At 28.4% G+C, this 12,659-nt stretch overlaps 2 protein-coding genes across 2 annotated transcripts; one reads left to right on the forward strand and one right to left on the reverse strand.

Moving 5' to 3' along the window:
- The first annotated feature begins 29 nt into the window (after window positions 1–29).
- SmD1 (small ribonucleoprotein particle protein SmD1) lies at window positions 30–692 on the forward strand. The gene has a single exon (XM_016054250.4). The coding sequence runs from the start codon at window positions 147–149 to the stop codon at window positions 498–500; it is 354 nt and encodes a 117-aa protein (XP_015909736.1). The 5' UTR covers window positions 30–146; the 3' UTR covers window positions 501–692.
- A 4,259-nt stretch (window positions 693–4,951) lies between these two features.
- Window positions 4,952–12,615, reverse strand: bisc (TM2 domain-containing protein 1 biscotti). Its single transcript, XM_016054247.4, has 6 exons — window positions 12,315–12,615; window positions 8,556–8,632; window positions 7,508–7,598; window positions 6,437–6,528; window positions 5,989–6,062; window positions 4,952–5,144 (listed from the first exon to the last, which is right to left on the reverse strand). Exons 1-6 carry the CDS (start codon window positions 12,413–12,415, stop codon window positions 5,034–5,036), a joined length of 546 nt encoding a protein of 181 aa, XP_015909733.1. The 5' UTR covers window positions 12,416–12,615; the 3' UTR covers window positions 4,952–5,033.
- Window positions 12,616–12,659: the final 44 nt, after the last annotated feature.

Consider the following 12,659-nt stretch of genomic DNA (forward strand, 5'->3'; position numbering starts at 1 on the left):
CTTCAGACTATAAAGCGAAAATATAATAGAAATACTGTAACCGTGGTTTGTACCATTTGATTTTGATCACCGGTATTTATGATTCTTTACTATATTGTTACTTATTACATGTAAACAATATTATATAGCATCCTATAATATTAAAGATGAAATTAGTGCGTTTTCTCATGAAGCTTAGTCATGAAACAGTGACTATAGAATTGAAAAATGGAACACAAGTACACGGCACAATCACTGGTGTTGATGTTGCGATGAACACGCATTTGAAAGCTGTAAAGATGACTGTAAAAAACAGAGATCCTGTCCAACTGGAGACTCTTAGCATACGTGGAAACAACATTCGATATTATATTTTACCTGATAGTTTGTCTTTAGAAACCTTACTGGTTGATGACACACCGAAAGCCAAAGCTAAGAAAAAGGAAGCAGCTGTAGGAAGAGGTAGAGGACGAGGTCGTGGTAGAGCTAGAGGACGTGGTCGAGGTAGAGGAAGACGTTAATTGACAACAATTCATGTATTATCTATCATTCTACATAATCATTTATTTCCAATTTCTTTCCAATTAAAATTGGCATAAACGAACAATAAAAGTGCTTAAGACTTTTATACATAGATATACTAATAAGTAATTGTTATTCTGTTTTCACCTTCTATTCTCATATTGTGTTAAATAAAGAAGCATTTTGCCATATTTACATGCATCAGTTATTGATATTTGTGTAAATCAATGTTAATTTAATTGTCTATTTAATGCTTGATTGTTCCATAAAAGGATTTAGCTTTATAGTAATATGTTAACTAATTTTACCCTTTGTGTTTGATATTTCCAACCTCAAGCATATGTTTACCCTTTGTGATATTTATATTTTTAAATATAATTTAATTCTGGGATGAAAATTAGCAGGATTATGCAGACAATACAAGTTTATTGGACTATCAACATTTGCTTAAATGTTAGCTTATTTTCTATTCTGAGTGGGAAAATGGGGATATTTCCATGTTGCACCTACTAACACCAGGGATGCCCGGACTAGGTTTTAAATTTGCATATGTTTATATTATAAAAGTAGAGGTTTGTCCTGGGGTGACTACTACCTTTCGAGTAAACAATACATTAAAACAAGTTCAAGGCAATCCTAGACTAGTAATTATACAGGTTTTTAAAATTTATTGTAAATTGGGCAGTGGTATGTCTTTTTGTAAATTAGAGAAGGTTTTTTCTTTGTTTTTTTTTCCTCTGTGGTGACAACATTTGTAACTATTTTTTTATTTTATTAACTTAAGGGTGATGATACATATTATGTGAGATATATTAAACAATCTAGAGTTAATCTTGTTTGGTTATTATTTGGAAGTGAATAAAAATTTTTTTTGCTACATATAGCCTTACGTATTAATATTCATTTTTTAAAATTTTGCTCAATATACTATTATATAATAGTTATTATATAATTTATTATTTTAAATGAGTGCTTTTTATTTCCAAATATAATTTCCAAAAACTTTCTAAAACTAATGAGTTACAAATATATTTCGAAACAATGTGTTCAAGTTTTTTCTTGATATATGTTCAATTATTTCTAAAGTTTTTAAATTCTTAAGTGTTTTAAGTAGTTTTATTAGTGTAATAAATATAGAAATATTATTTGTTGGCAAAATTTTTCTAAGGATAATTTTGTCGCTAGTTGACACCATAAATATCGTTTTTCTGTAGTTTTTTTTTCTTCCTTCAAAATATTATTTAAATATTAATGATATATTTTTATTCTATTTAATTTTTATGTCATTAAAACTAGTTTTTTGGTAATAATATTTAATGTGGTGTAAAATAAAGTTGATTTCTAAACTTAGTGTACTATTTTTAAAAGTTTTATTTCCTAAGTTAACACAAAAGTAGAAATTTTAATAAAATATTGTTCATATTATAGCAGTTTATAATTAAATATTGAGATTCGTATTTATGCAATTTTAAGCTTAAATGCATAGATTCGTATTCACGTGATTTAAAAATCACATATTGAGATTCATATTTACTCAAAATTACATAAAATGAGTTTTGCACATAAAATCTTAAAATGTTTATTTTCAGTGTTTTACCAAACTCATCTCTTTGGTCTGAATCAACATAGAGTTCAAAAAATTTATTTTTTAATAAAAAAAATCAGTAATTTTTCGAACGAATTTTGCCAAAATGAGTGGCGGTGAAGGGATGGAAACAGTAGTTGTTACAAAAGTTACTCAATGCGTGCAGAAAGCACGCATGTTCGCAAAAAGTCTTTCATTACATTGAACTCTGTTGATTGCTGTATCCAGAAAATTGCTTTAGCGGAAGAAAAAAAAAAGATCTTTATTGAGGATGCAAAATTTTTGTTTTTCTAAAATGCAAATAAAACTAATATTTCCAAAAACTGCCAGATTCTGATACGGAACATAATCGTACCTGTTTTCAACCAAAACATAGATGAAGACGTAAATAAATAAAGGGGTTGAACCACGCATCACAATCTCCACACAATGGAGAACATTGTGTAGATTTTACAGAGTTAAATTTTCAAAGTTAGTTTTGATTTTGTTAGATACTTTCACAGTTTGGCGCAAAATGTTGCAAGAAAGTTTAAAATATGGGGTCACTAAATGTCGTAAGTTTAAGAAGCACACTTTGTTGCAGCTGCATTATCCTTGCTGCAAGCAATTGATCTTTCTTCTGCTGTTTTCACTCTAAATCATATTAGGAGGGAAATGTGTTTAGCCAACTTAAACGAAATATGATCAAATTATATTTTAGCTAAATTATAAATAGATCTTTTGCAAGAAACACTTTTAATACTAGGAGAAAAATTATAAGCATTAAAGCTATAGAATTAATACTTATCAAATTTTTAGCAACATTTAAAAAAAAATTTCACCCAAGAAGTTATATGCTAACAATTTGAAACTTATATGTCATGTTGCTCTGAGTTCTAAAATCGTTTGTTATGTTGACTTAATTGTCTTTAATACTTAACTACTCATTTTTATTTTATTAATATGGAAATTATTTATTGTTATCATTTGTCGCCAATAGGCAAAATTTAGTTATTCTGATTCTCTTTGGAGCTTTACGATTCACATTGTAATTAACTACTCATTGCTGCAGTTTTTTTAAATTTTATTTACCTGATTTACAAATTAACATATTTCAAATTGATCTTGAATTGCTTTTTATATACAAGTAACACTGTATTCACATAATTTTAAAATTAAATATCGTGATTTGTATTCATAAGATTTTAAAAAAATCACATAGTAGATTCGTGCAATTTTAAAATAAACCGTCGTGATTCGTGTTCATGTGGTTTAAAAATCACACATCAAATTTTAAACTCTGTTTTATTAAGACACTATTCGTTCAAACTTTGTATCTCGCTATTAAAAATTACATTCTTTAAACTAAACTCAGTGGCACGACAGCCCGTAGAGGGCCAAGGCCTACTGTGCCCATCTCAGTTTTCTTGGGCTCTGGGGTGCAGGAGCAGATGCCCCGATCAGGTGGTCAACTGAACGCGGAACCCCAGTGTTTAGTTCCCAAGCATGCTTGGTACTCATTTATCGACCGGCTGAAGGGATGAAAGGCTGAGTCAACCTTGCCCGGCCCGAGGATCGAACCAGGGACCTGTGGCACGACAGCGCGAAGCGCTACCGCTCAGCCACCGGGCGTCACATTCTTTAAAGTGATGTAAAAAATTCTGTACCTTACAATTCAAAAATTTTTCAACTATCATTTAATGAAAAAATAAATGATTAAAAATTAGAACAATTTATGCAAAATTAGCATGAAGTGGTTTAAACTTTATACCACTCTCCTGACCAAACTCTAGGGCCATACTTCTCAGATTGTGACAGCCCTTTATAATTTGAAGGTCAGATATCTGCATCCGCCAAGAAAAGGTCTGTTTATTCAGAGAAAGTTCATTTTTGTGCCTGATTTCGTAACTTGAAATATCGTCTGCTCTAATAAATTGCCATATTTGAGGTCCCCCCCCCCCCCCTTCAAAACATTCAGATTAAAGTCCTAGAACATGATTCAATTAATCATTAGATCAAAAGTTATTCAGAGTTGTTCGTTTTTTATTTTATTATTATTCTGCACACCGTACTCTCTAAATTAGGTCTTGATGTTCACAGTAGGAACGTGATAATATTGCAGAGGTCTTTTAATTTATTCTTTTTAATTATTTGTTTTAATAAAATTTATATTTGAACAGTATGCATGCTACGTTTGATTGGTATAAGAAACAAAAACAAACAGTAGGACTTGCAAAAGAATACTGAACAAAATCAAGTCAATTACAGTGAGGGATAGCAAATTCACTAAGTGCATGTTTGCATTGGCATTTATTCTCAGCCAGTGTTACCAAACGAGCGATTATTTTTGAAGAACATTTTAAGAGAGCAAATAGAAAGTTGCTTTATTTTTTATTAGAAATGAACTTATTCCACATTCAAAAATACTAGCTCATATCAGTTATTTAAGTAAATTGTATGAAATAGGTGCACAAAAAGTTTACATGAAAATCATGTCATTGTCCCATGGTAAACTGGGTATTACAGTACTTTTTTGTCATTGTTAAGACAAACAATTTTATACAATATACAAAGATATAATAAGTACAAGAAGATTTGATCAAAATCGGAAATTCTGAATACTTGTCCATGAAAAATGCTTGTTGATTAAAGTGAATTATTAAAATGCAGTTAATTAAAGTGAAAATACTAGCAGAAAACAGATACTTAGTTATTATTTTTAATGAAAGTCTTATTATTAAAAATATTGAGATGACTAAATACATGCAGTTGAGCATTTTAATTCTATAGATTTGACATTTTTTTTCAATAAATGTGAAAAACAATTATTTTATAAACAATAAAATGAGATGTATATTATTACTTATATTGTAATCAAAATACAGCTTATAAAAAAACTAAATTTATTTACAAAGAAAAAAAGATTACAAACAGTATTCTTCATTAATATCATAATGAAACAACACAGTCACCAATCGTCTTGTGGCATTACAAAAGTTTCATTGTCTCTTTTGAGAATAGTAAGCTTTGGTCCAAAGTAACTAATAATGTAATGAGAGCCATCTGCTGGTCCAACAACCTAAAAAATTACCAGCAGTTAGTATGCATAGGGAATTCTTTTTAGAAATGAGAACATTTAAAATAAAGATAACAGTTTCTATGTTTATACAAATAAAATCTTAAAAACAACTTTAGATTGTTATATTTATCGAAAATGTAAAATTAAATTTTGATTTCCACTCGAGTGAAAATAAAATCTTGATTAAAATTGTTTTAAATTACTTATGAGGTAATTGAAATTTTTTGGTTGCAAAGTAGAATGCAATGGATGCTACAATTAAGAGCTTTATGACATCCAGAAAACTACTCTGTGGAAAAACGTTAATTACATTATTGATTGTTAAATGGATCAAAAAAATTTCATGTTAAAGCTTAAATACATAATATATTTCTTTATTCCTATGCTTTTAATACCCTCCAAAAAATTTCTTTATAATAAAATATTCTTCTCATCGAACTATATATATATTATTAATTTTTTTGGTAAATTTGGTTTTTTGGATGATAAAAAATACTTGTTTTTTGACCAGGTAATACATCAGCTTACATACAATTGCAATTTGTTTATTTACGCAATGCATTTTTGTACTGCTAGTTTGAAGTTTACATGAAATTTACATTCTTATTTATACTACAAAGCTTAAGTTTATTGTGTTCATTTTGGAATTGATTCTATTTTTCCCCCCCAAAAGAACAGAAATTTTAAGCACATGAGTCGAACATATATATTTTTTTAATAATAGGATCTAAATAGTTTGTTATAAAGGACACTAATTTGCAAAAAAAGATCAAGAACTTTAAAAAACATAACTTAAATGACTAGAAATAAAAGTTTCACTAGAGTTTTAAAACAATTTACTTACTTGCAGTGCAATCAATATAATGTCCACTAATTGTCCCAGAAACATAAAACCAAGAGTACACAGCTTAGCTAATCCTGAAAATATATTTTGTTATATGTAATGTTTTCACTAAAATGTTGCTTTAAGAACAAAATTTGTAACTCATTATCAGTGAAAGCAAGCAGGATGTATTCTGTTAAAAAACAATTAAAGGCTGACAAATTTTCTAATCATCTACATCACACATTAAATAATTTGAATTAAAAAACATTTTAAGCCAAAATTATAAATCTTATTTTAACAACTTATTCAAATTAAGTAAAACAACAATATTTGGATAAATTACAACTAATAGCACAATTTTAATAAATGTTTGTTTTTAATTAGATAAAGATAATCAGTTTCTTCAATTTAATACAAATTGCTAGAAATTACATAATCCAATTGGATATTAAATATCAGGACTCACCAATAGCGTAATATCCAAGGTAAAACCTATCAAATCCAAACATTCCCAAGAAGAGTGACAATAATAACGCTGTTTCATATGAATAACCATTTCTGAAAAGGAAAGAAAATTAAAAAGAAATAACATTATCAAGGCATCAAGTATATCTATTAGATAAAACTATAGTTTTCAAAATAGTAAATCCTACTGGCATTGTGCTTGCTTAGTGCGTACTAAAAATCAACATAACTTACAATACTAAAAATTTTAATATTTTTTTCTCCACTTTATACTATTTATCTCAATTATAAATACAGGGAGATAAAAAAAATGATTTGCCTTACCAACACATGACCTTCACGGAAGCAAACCATTTAAATATTTTTTTTTTGGATAAAAGTATGAGCTCTAGAATTTCGTAAAAAGGATCGTGCCGCTTTCATGGCCATGGTTACAGAGATAGAATTATGAAATTTTTATGCAGCAACATCTCGTTTTTCTCATTGTAGCATCATCTTCTCAGTTAAAAACTTAAAAATGGAGTTGGAAAGATATCTTTAACACAGAAAGATGCAGCATACAAATTCAATACAAGCATGTTCAAAATTTATAGACTACTTTTTTTTCATAACTGCTGAACACTGCCATTTTTCGTGCTAAAAATATTGCTCCAAATCCATTTCAAGATTTTACTATGATGCTGTTTATATATATATATTCCTTCTCTCGAACAGTAAGTTAGCCAAGGGCTCATATGTTAGCAAAGTTCTTTGATAATCATCCAATATATATTTTTTAAGGTTCTCAGGTTCCCTCTTTAATACTTATAAGTTCACCATGACACAGTAAAACTATTTTATTTTATAACCGTCGTTGAACAGCCGACCCAATTTTTGGGTTTACGACTACTAGTGTACTACATAGACTTGCAATTTTGAACTCAATCCAGAAGACAAGGATACAACTTATACTGTTTATCAAGGTTTTACAGCTTAATGAAATTTCATGTCATTTAAAAACAATACTTTTAATTTATAGTTTTACAAAACTACAAATCAATTCCAAAAAATAATTTATTTTTTTTAAACTTACGTATATTGACACTCTATATCTCTTTCAAACATTGTTTGATTTAAACCTGTACCATTTCTGCATTTTATTCCTTGAGCTGGCCGGCACAAAACTGAAAATATAAAACTTCAATGAATAAGGACAAAAAATACTTTTAGTTTAATTTAAAATCAGATAATTAAATTGCTCTATGCTTCAGTACTATTAACTATTTGTCAAGAACACTAGTTTCCACTTTTTCTAGTTGGGCAAAAATTCTATATATAATTATGATCTAGACATTACACCATAGTTGTAATTTCTTATTCCAAGTTTTTGCTCTCATAGGAAAAGCAGAAAACAGTTTTCTTTATAACTTTCTCGAAAAGTAGTTACCAGGACTGAAAATCTTTATGCATATGGGATTCTATTGAACTTAGAAAATTAATAAAGCAGTCACTTTGATAGAACTTAAAAGGTAATATGGAATTAATTATCTGCATAAATATTTTTCAATTTACTTAAAATACAGTTATAAATTGCAGTCTCATTCAAAAATATGAAAAGAGATTCTAAGCATCCGAAGATATATTAGAAGCGGAAGATGATGAAAGCAAAGAATTTCAGCAAAACATACATAAAATTACATGAAGAACTTAACATATTTACATCAGTCGAATTAGCGGCATTTTGAAGAAAATGCATGCCATACCAACTTTTAAGAAGCCAATACAGTTATTAGTTTGACTGAATTTTAAAAATATCTGATATTCAATTAAAATACTTGATTTTTGGTATTACAAAATTTTTAGTGCCAACCATCGAGTTAAGGATTTTAAGGTTTGACTGTATAAACAAATTAATATTGAAACATTTATGTTGAACTATCAACCAAGTTGTACTACCTTTAAAAGAATATGAAAAAAATAAAAATGTACACAATGCTAATTAAAGCAAAAGGCAGATGTAGGATTTAAAATGGTAATAAAAAACAGTGAGATGAACAAAAATATGAACATTTGATAACATATAATAACTTTTACATTACATTTATAACTACAATAAAAATAATCGACTTAAATATACATACCTTTTGCCAAATTATTTTTCTGACATGACCATGGTTGTTGGGTTTTAGGATCAATATCTGGTGGAAGACAAAGGTATCTGATAAAATTAAAGAAAATATATGCAAAAGTGACAGCACAACAATATGAATTATACTGAATGGATGGTTTTTTCAGTACAAATGTAAGCAAAAACAAATCTCAAGTTCTTTATCTTCACGAATTTCTATCAGGAAATTTATTTCCTGCATGGGACATTTTCAAGTATTTAAATTTTGTTGTCAATAAAAGAAATAAATAATATAATTTCAGAGCTCAAATCTTCTGTATGTCATAAGATATTAATGAAATTAAGTAGTTCTGGTGAATTTGAAGTGAAAATTTGTTTTAGTTATAGAATATTGTTTAAAAAGCCAGCATGATTGCTATATTTAGAAACAACTCGCTTTTTTGGTTTCTTTTGATTTGTTTATTACTATTTGTTTTTGTTTCAAGCAGTGCACCGTATATATGTTAGATGGAGACAAGTTTATTTTGCAACACAAATTTTTTTTTAAATTTCAAAGTTGGTATACTGTTGAAAAGTGTTTAATAACAATTCTTATTCTAATATTAATTTTAAGTTTTTATTGCTTCTCAAACTACATGTTTACTCTCTTTACACTATTTATGTTTATTATTCTATAACTTGCATTTACTGTTTTTTCCCATTTAACGTCTTTGCGTAATTTACTTATTCACTGTTAACATAGTGAACATGTTGAGCCAAATGTCCTCAAAATACATGGAATACGGTAACCGCAGATTTGGGCAGTAATAAGTAAAGTCTACAGTGCTTTCTAGAGTAGAAAACACCATCTATATAAAATATCTAGAAAAACTATAATTTCTTAAATGAAAAATTAGTTTATAGCAGAACAAATTTTCTTGCTGAGTGAAATATAAAATTTAACTTTCATGACTATTTTTCTTCTGCATTAGTATAGTTCGAAGACTATTTAAACATTACATAAATCAGCTATAATCACTTTATTGCTTCAACTTTAGAGAAAAATTTATAAAAATTCTAAACATTATATTTCTGAGTCTAAAAAAAAATGACACCATTAGTTTTAACTTTTTTATAAAGCTACTCTAATCAAACCATACTCTGGCATCAAAATTTTATTAAGAATAATTTTATAAAATGGAGATGTAAGGATTTTTAACAGTAGAAAAAACATGTTTGGCATGCATAAAGATTAAATAACTCCCAGATGAATAAGAGAAACCTGGATGTATAGTGTCACTGAAATAAAGTCAGCTCGATCTTATGCCATAACTGGACACAAAAAAAAACCCCAATAAGAATCAAATATATATATTAAGAGAGTCTATATCCAAAAACATATTTACGAAGAGTAACTTAATTCCTACCCAACCTGGGCATGAAAAAGAATTAATTAACTTTAAAAAAAAGTGGAAAAATAGTATTCTGCCGAAATAAAGTTACTATTGTTAACATTTAACATACCAACACATCATAATGTAATACAATACAGTGTATATACAGTAAAACTTGTGTAAGTTGACCACTTGTGGTGCATTGTTTTAGTGGTCAACTTATAGAGGGGGTGGGTCATTGTTTACTTTTTCGTTTCCTATATCAAGTTGCTATATATTTAATTTTTTTTTTTAATTGACTTAAACATTTTATTCAGAAAATATGCAAATGAATATGTTAAGAAATGTGTTTAAACCTGAATGAACTTCAATTTGATACATATAATTCTAATATTTAACTAATTTTTTTAAAAAAAAAATTATTTCGTTAGTTATGCATGTGAAGTGTTTAATAAATATAATTTCTTAAAATATCAGAACACGAAAACATGTAATTTGAAAACTTTAACAAAATAAAATTATTTGAACACTTTAAAATTTATTTACTACACTTAAAGATCAAAGACCATAAATAAAGGATCAAAGCATATTTCAGAGAATTCATTTATTCAAATGCTCACTATTGCAACAAGAGCAACTTTTCAACTAACACACCTGTTTTCAATGAACGGATGGGAGAAATGGTAAAAAGCTGACCCCTCACAGTTTCCCCTTAGGGTCAACTCACAAAAGGGTTTAGATTAGCTTTTTACGCTATTTCACCAAATAAGTGAAATTTTAACATACATTGCCAAAATGACAAAATTTTCTGAATTTTTTTTCTGGTCAACTTATGAGGGTTCTAGAATAGAATTTCATAATACTCCAAGACAAAATTGACTTATTTCAGTGGTCAACATACAAGATAGACAGGTGGTCAAGTTACAAAGGTTTTGCTTCTTTATACAGTAGGGAACCGATTATCCGGAACGATCGGGACTATCGCTATTCCAGATAACTGATTTTTCTGGTTTTCTGAATCGCTACAAAAAGCCGTTTTTTTTATTGTTAAATCCAACTAAAAAAATTTTTTTTTTGGAAATAATCTTAAAAAGAAGAAAAAACGATGGAGTAATACACTAATGATTATTTACAAAATGATGGTAAGGTTAACATCTTTCAAAAAAGAAAGAAAAATCCTAAAATCTTATGAGGAAAAAAAAAATTTTTTTTTAAAAATGGTGGGAAAATTTATCGAATTTCGTTCCGGTTTTCTGATTTCCGGATAACGGATTCTGTACTGTATTATATAGGAAAAATTCCGTTCTTGATAATTGAGGTCAACTTATGCAGGTGCCCAACTTACAAGGGGGGTCAACTTGGCAGGTTTCACTGTAACTGGTCTTTTGACTGGTCATGGTATGTTTAATGTTAAAAGCCTATATATTCACCATGTTTATACATGATCTGTAATATATGAACGCTGTGTATCATTAAATAAATCCTTGAGAACATTAGCTTCAATATTATCCCAGGTTTCAATGACGGCTTCAATTCTGCTACAAACTTTTGTGACCACCCTGCAATTTTATTAAAATTAATTTAACTAACGAACAGTGGTCAAATAAATTTACAAATCTTACGTTAAATTTCAGTTATTTAGAAAAAAAAATTGATAAGAATATTGGTTATCTCTAAAAATATTTAAACCTATTATACATACTTAACATTTCTCTGTGATAGAGGAAATATAATTTCACAATTTTAGGACCAGTTGCAAAAGATTAAAGTTATTGAAATCTAAAACACTGTTTTAAACATCTTATTGCACAAAGAAAGCAAGAAAATTCAGAAGAAATAAGATAAATTGCTATTCTGGTGAACTAGAATAGCATGATAGCGGAATGCGACATGTAAATCATAAAATAGTTTTGAACCAGATGCTTTTTGCCATGTAAATTATTACATGCCCCAAGCATGGAATATTTCCGTATCGTGATCTGTAACGCCAACTACAATCGCCAAGGTGCTAAATAAATTTTAAACTTGCAAATTTTTTTAAAAAAAATATGTAGATGTTTTCCCGGGGGTGGCTACGAGTTATACCTTTCAAGTTGGTCCCTTTCTGTGATGTTTTTTTTTAGTTTCTCGCGGGCCACTGCCCGGAAGTTTCCAAGACTTGGCGATAATTCTGCCACAGATCACGATACGGAAATACGAAGCTGAATACATTACTTGCAGAATTGTAATTTATAAAAGAAATGAAATGAAGCGGTAATGTATCATTCATACATTGCTAAGCCAACTTGACAAAGTAGTGTATTAGTTAAAAAAAAATTTTTTGGTTAACATATTGCTTAAATCACAACACTATAAAAATTATGCAGTAATTGTATATGGATATACCCATAAAAGGATACTGTCCCATTAATAAATTAGAGCAGTTAGCTTCATAAAAATTTGCAAAGGTCTTCTGGGAAAGCATCAAGAAAATTAAAAGGCAATATAATGAAAGTTTCATATTTAAAATTTAACAGTATTAGACAATAGAATTGTCTGTTTTTCAACCAATTCCTGTTATTTCCATAAAATGTAACAAACAGTCAATTTTGTAAGATATAAAACTAATAACTAATTGATTTTGCAATTTTCTTTTCTCTCTAATGTTATGTTTGTTTATTAGAAACGTTTCCGACTACATACTTCTGTCACTTCTTATACTTCCGTTCAGTCCTCGTTTTCTTCTTTTCCGGTATTTGTTAAAT

Source organism: Parasteatoda tepidariorum, chromosome 4 (assembly GCF_982258835.1).
Source record: "Parasteatoda tepidariorum strain Cologne lab strain chromosome 4, Ptep-v5.0, whole genome shotgun sequence".
NCBI classification, from domain to species: Eukaryota; Metazoa; Arthropoda; class Arachnida; order Araneae; family Theridiidae; genus Parasteatoda; species Parasteatoda tepidariorum.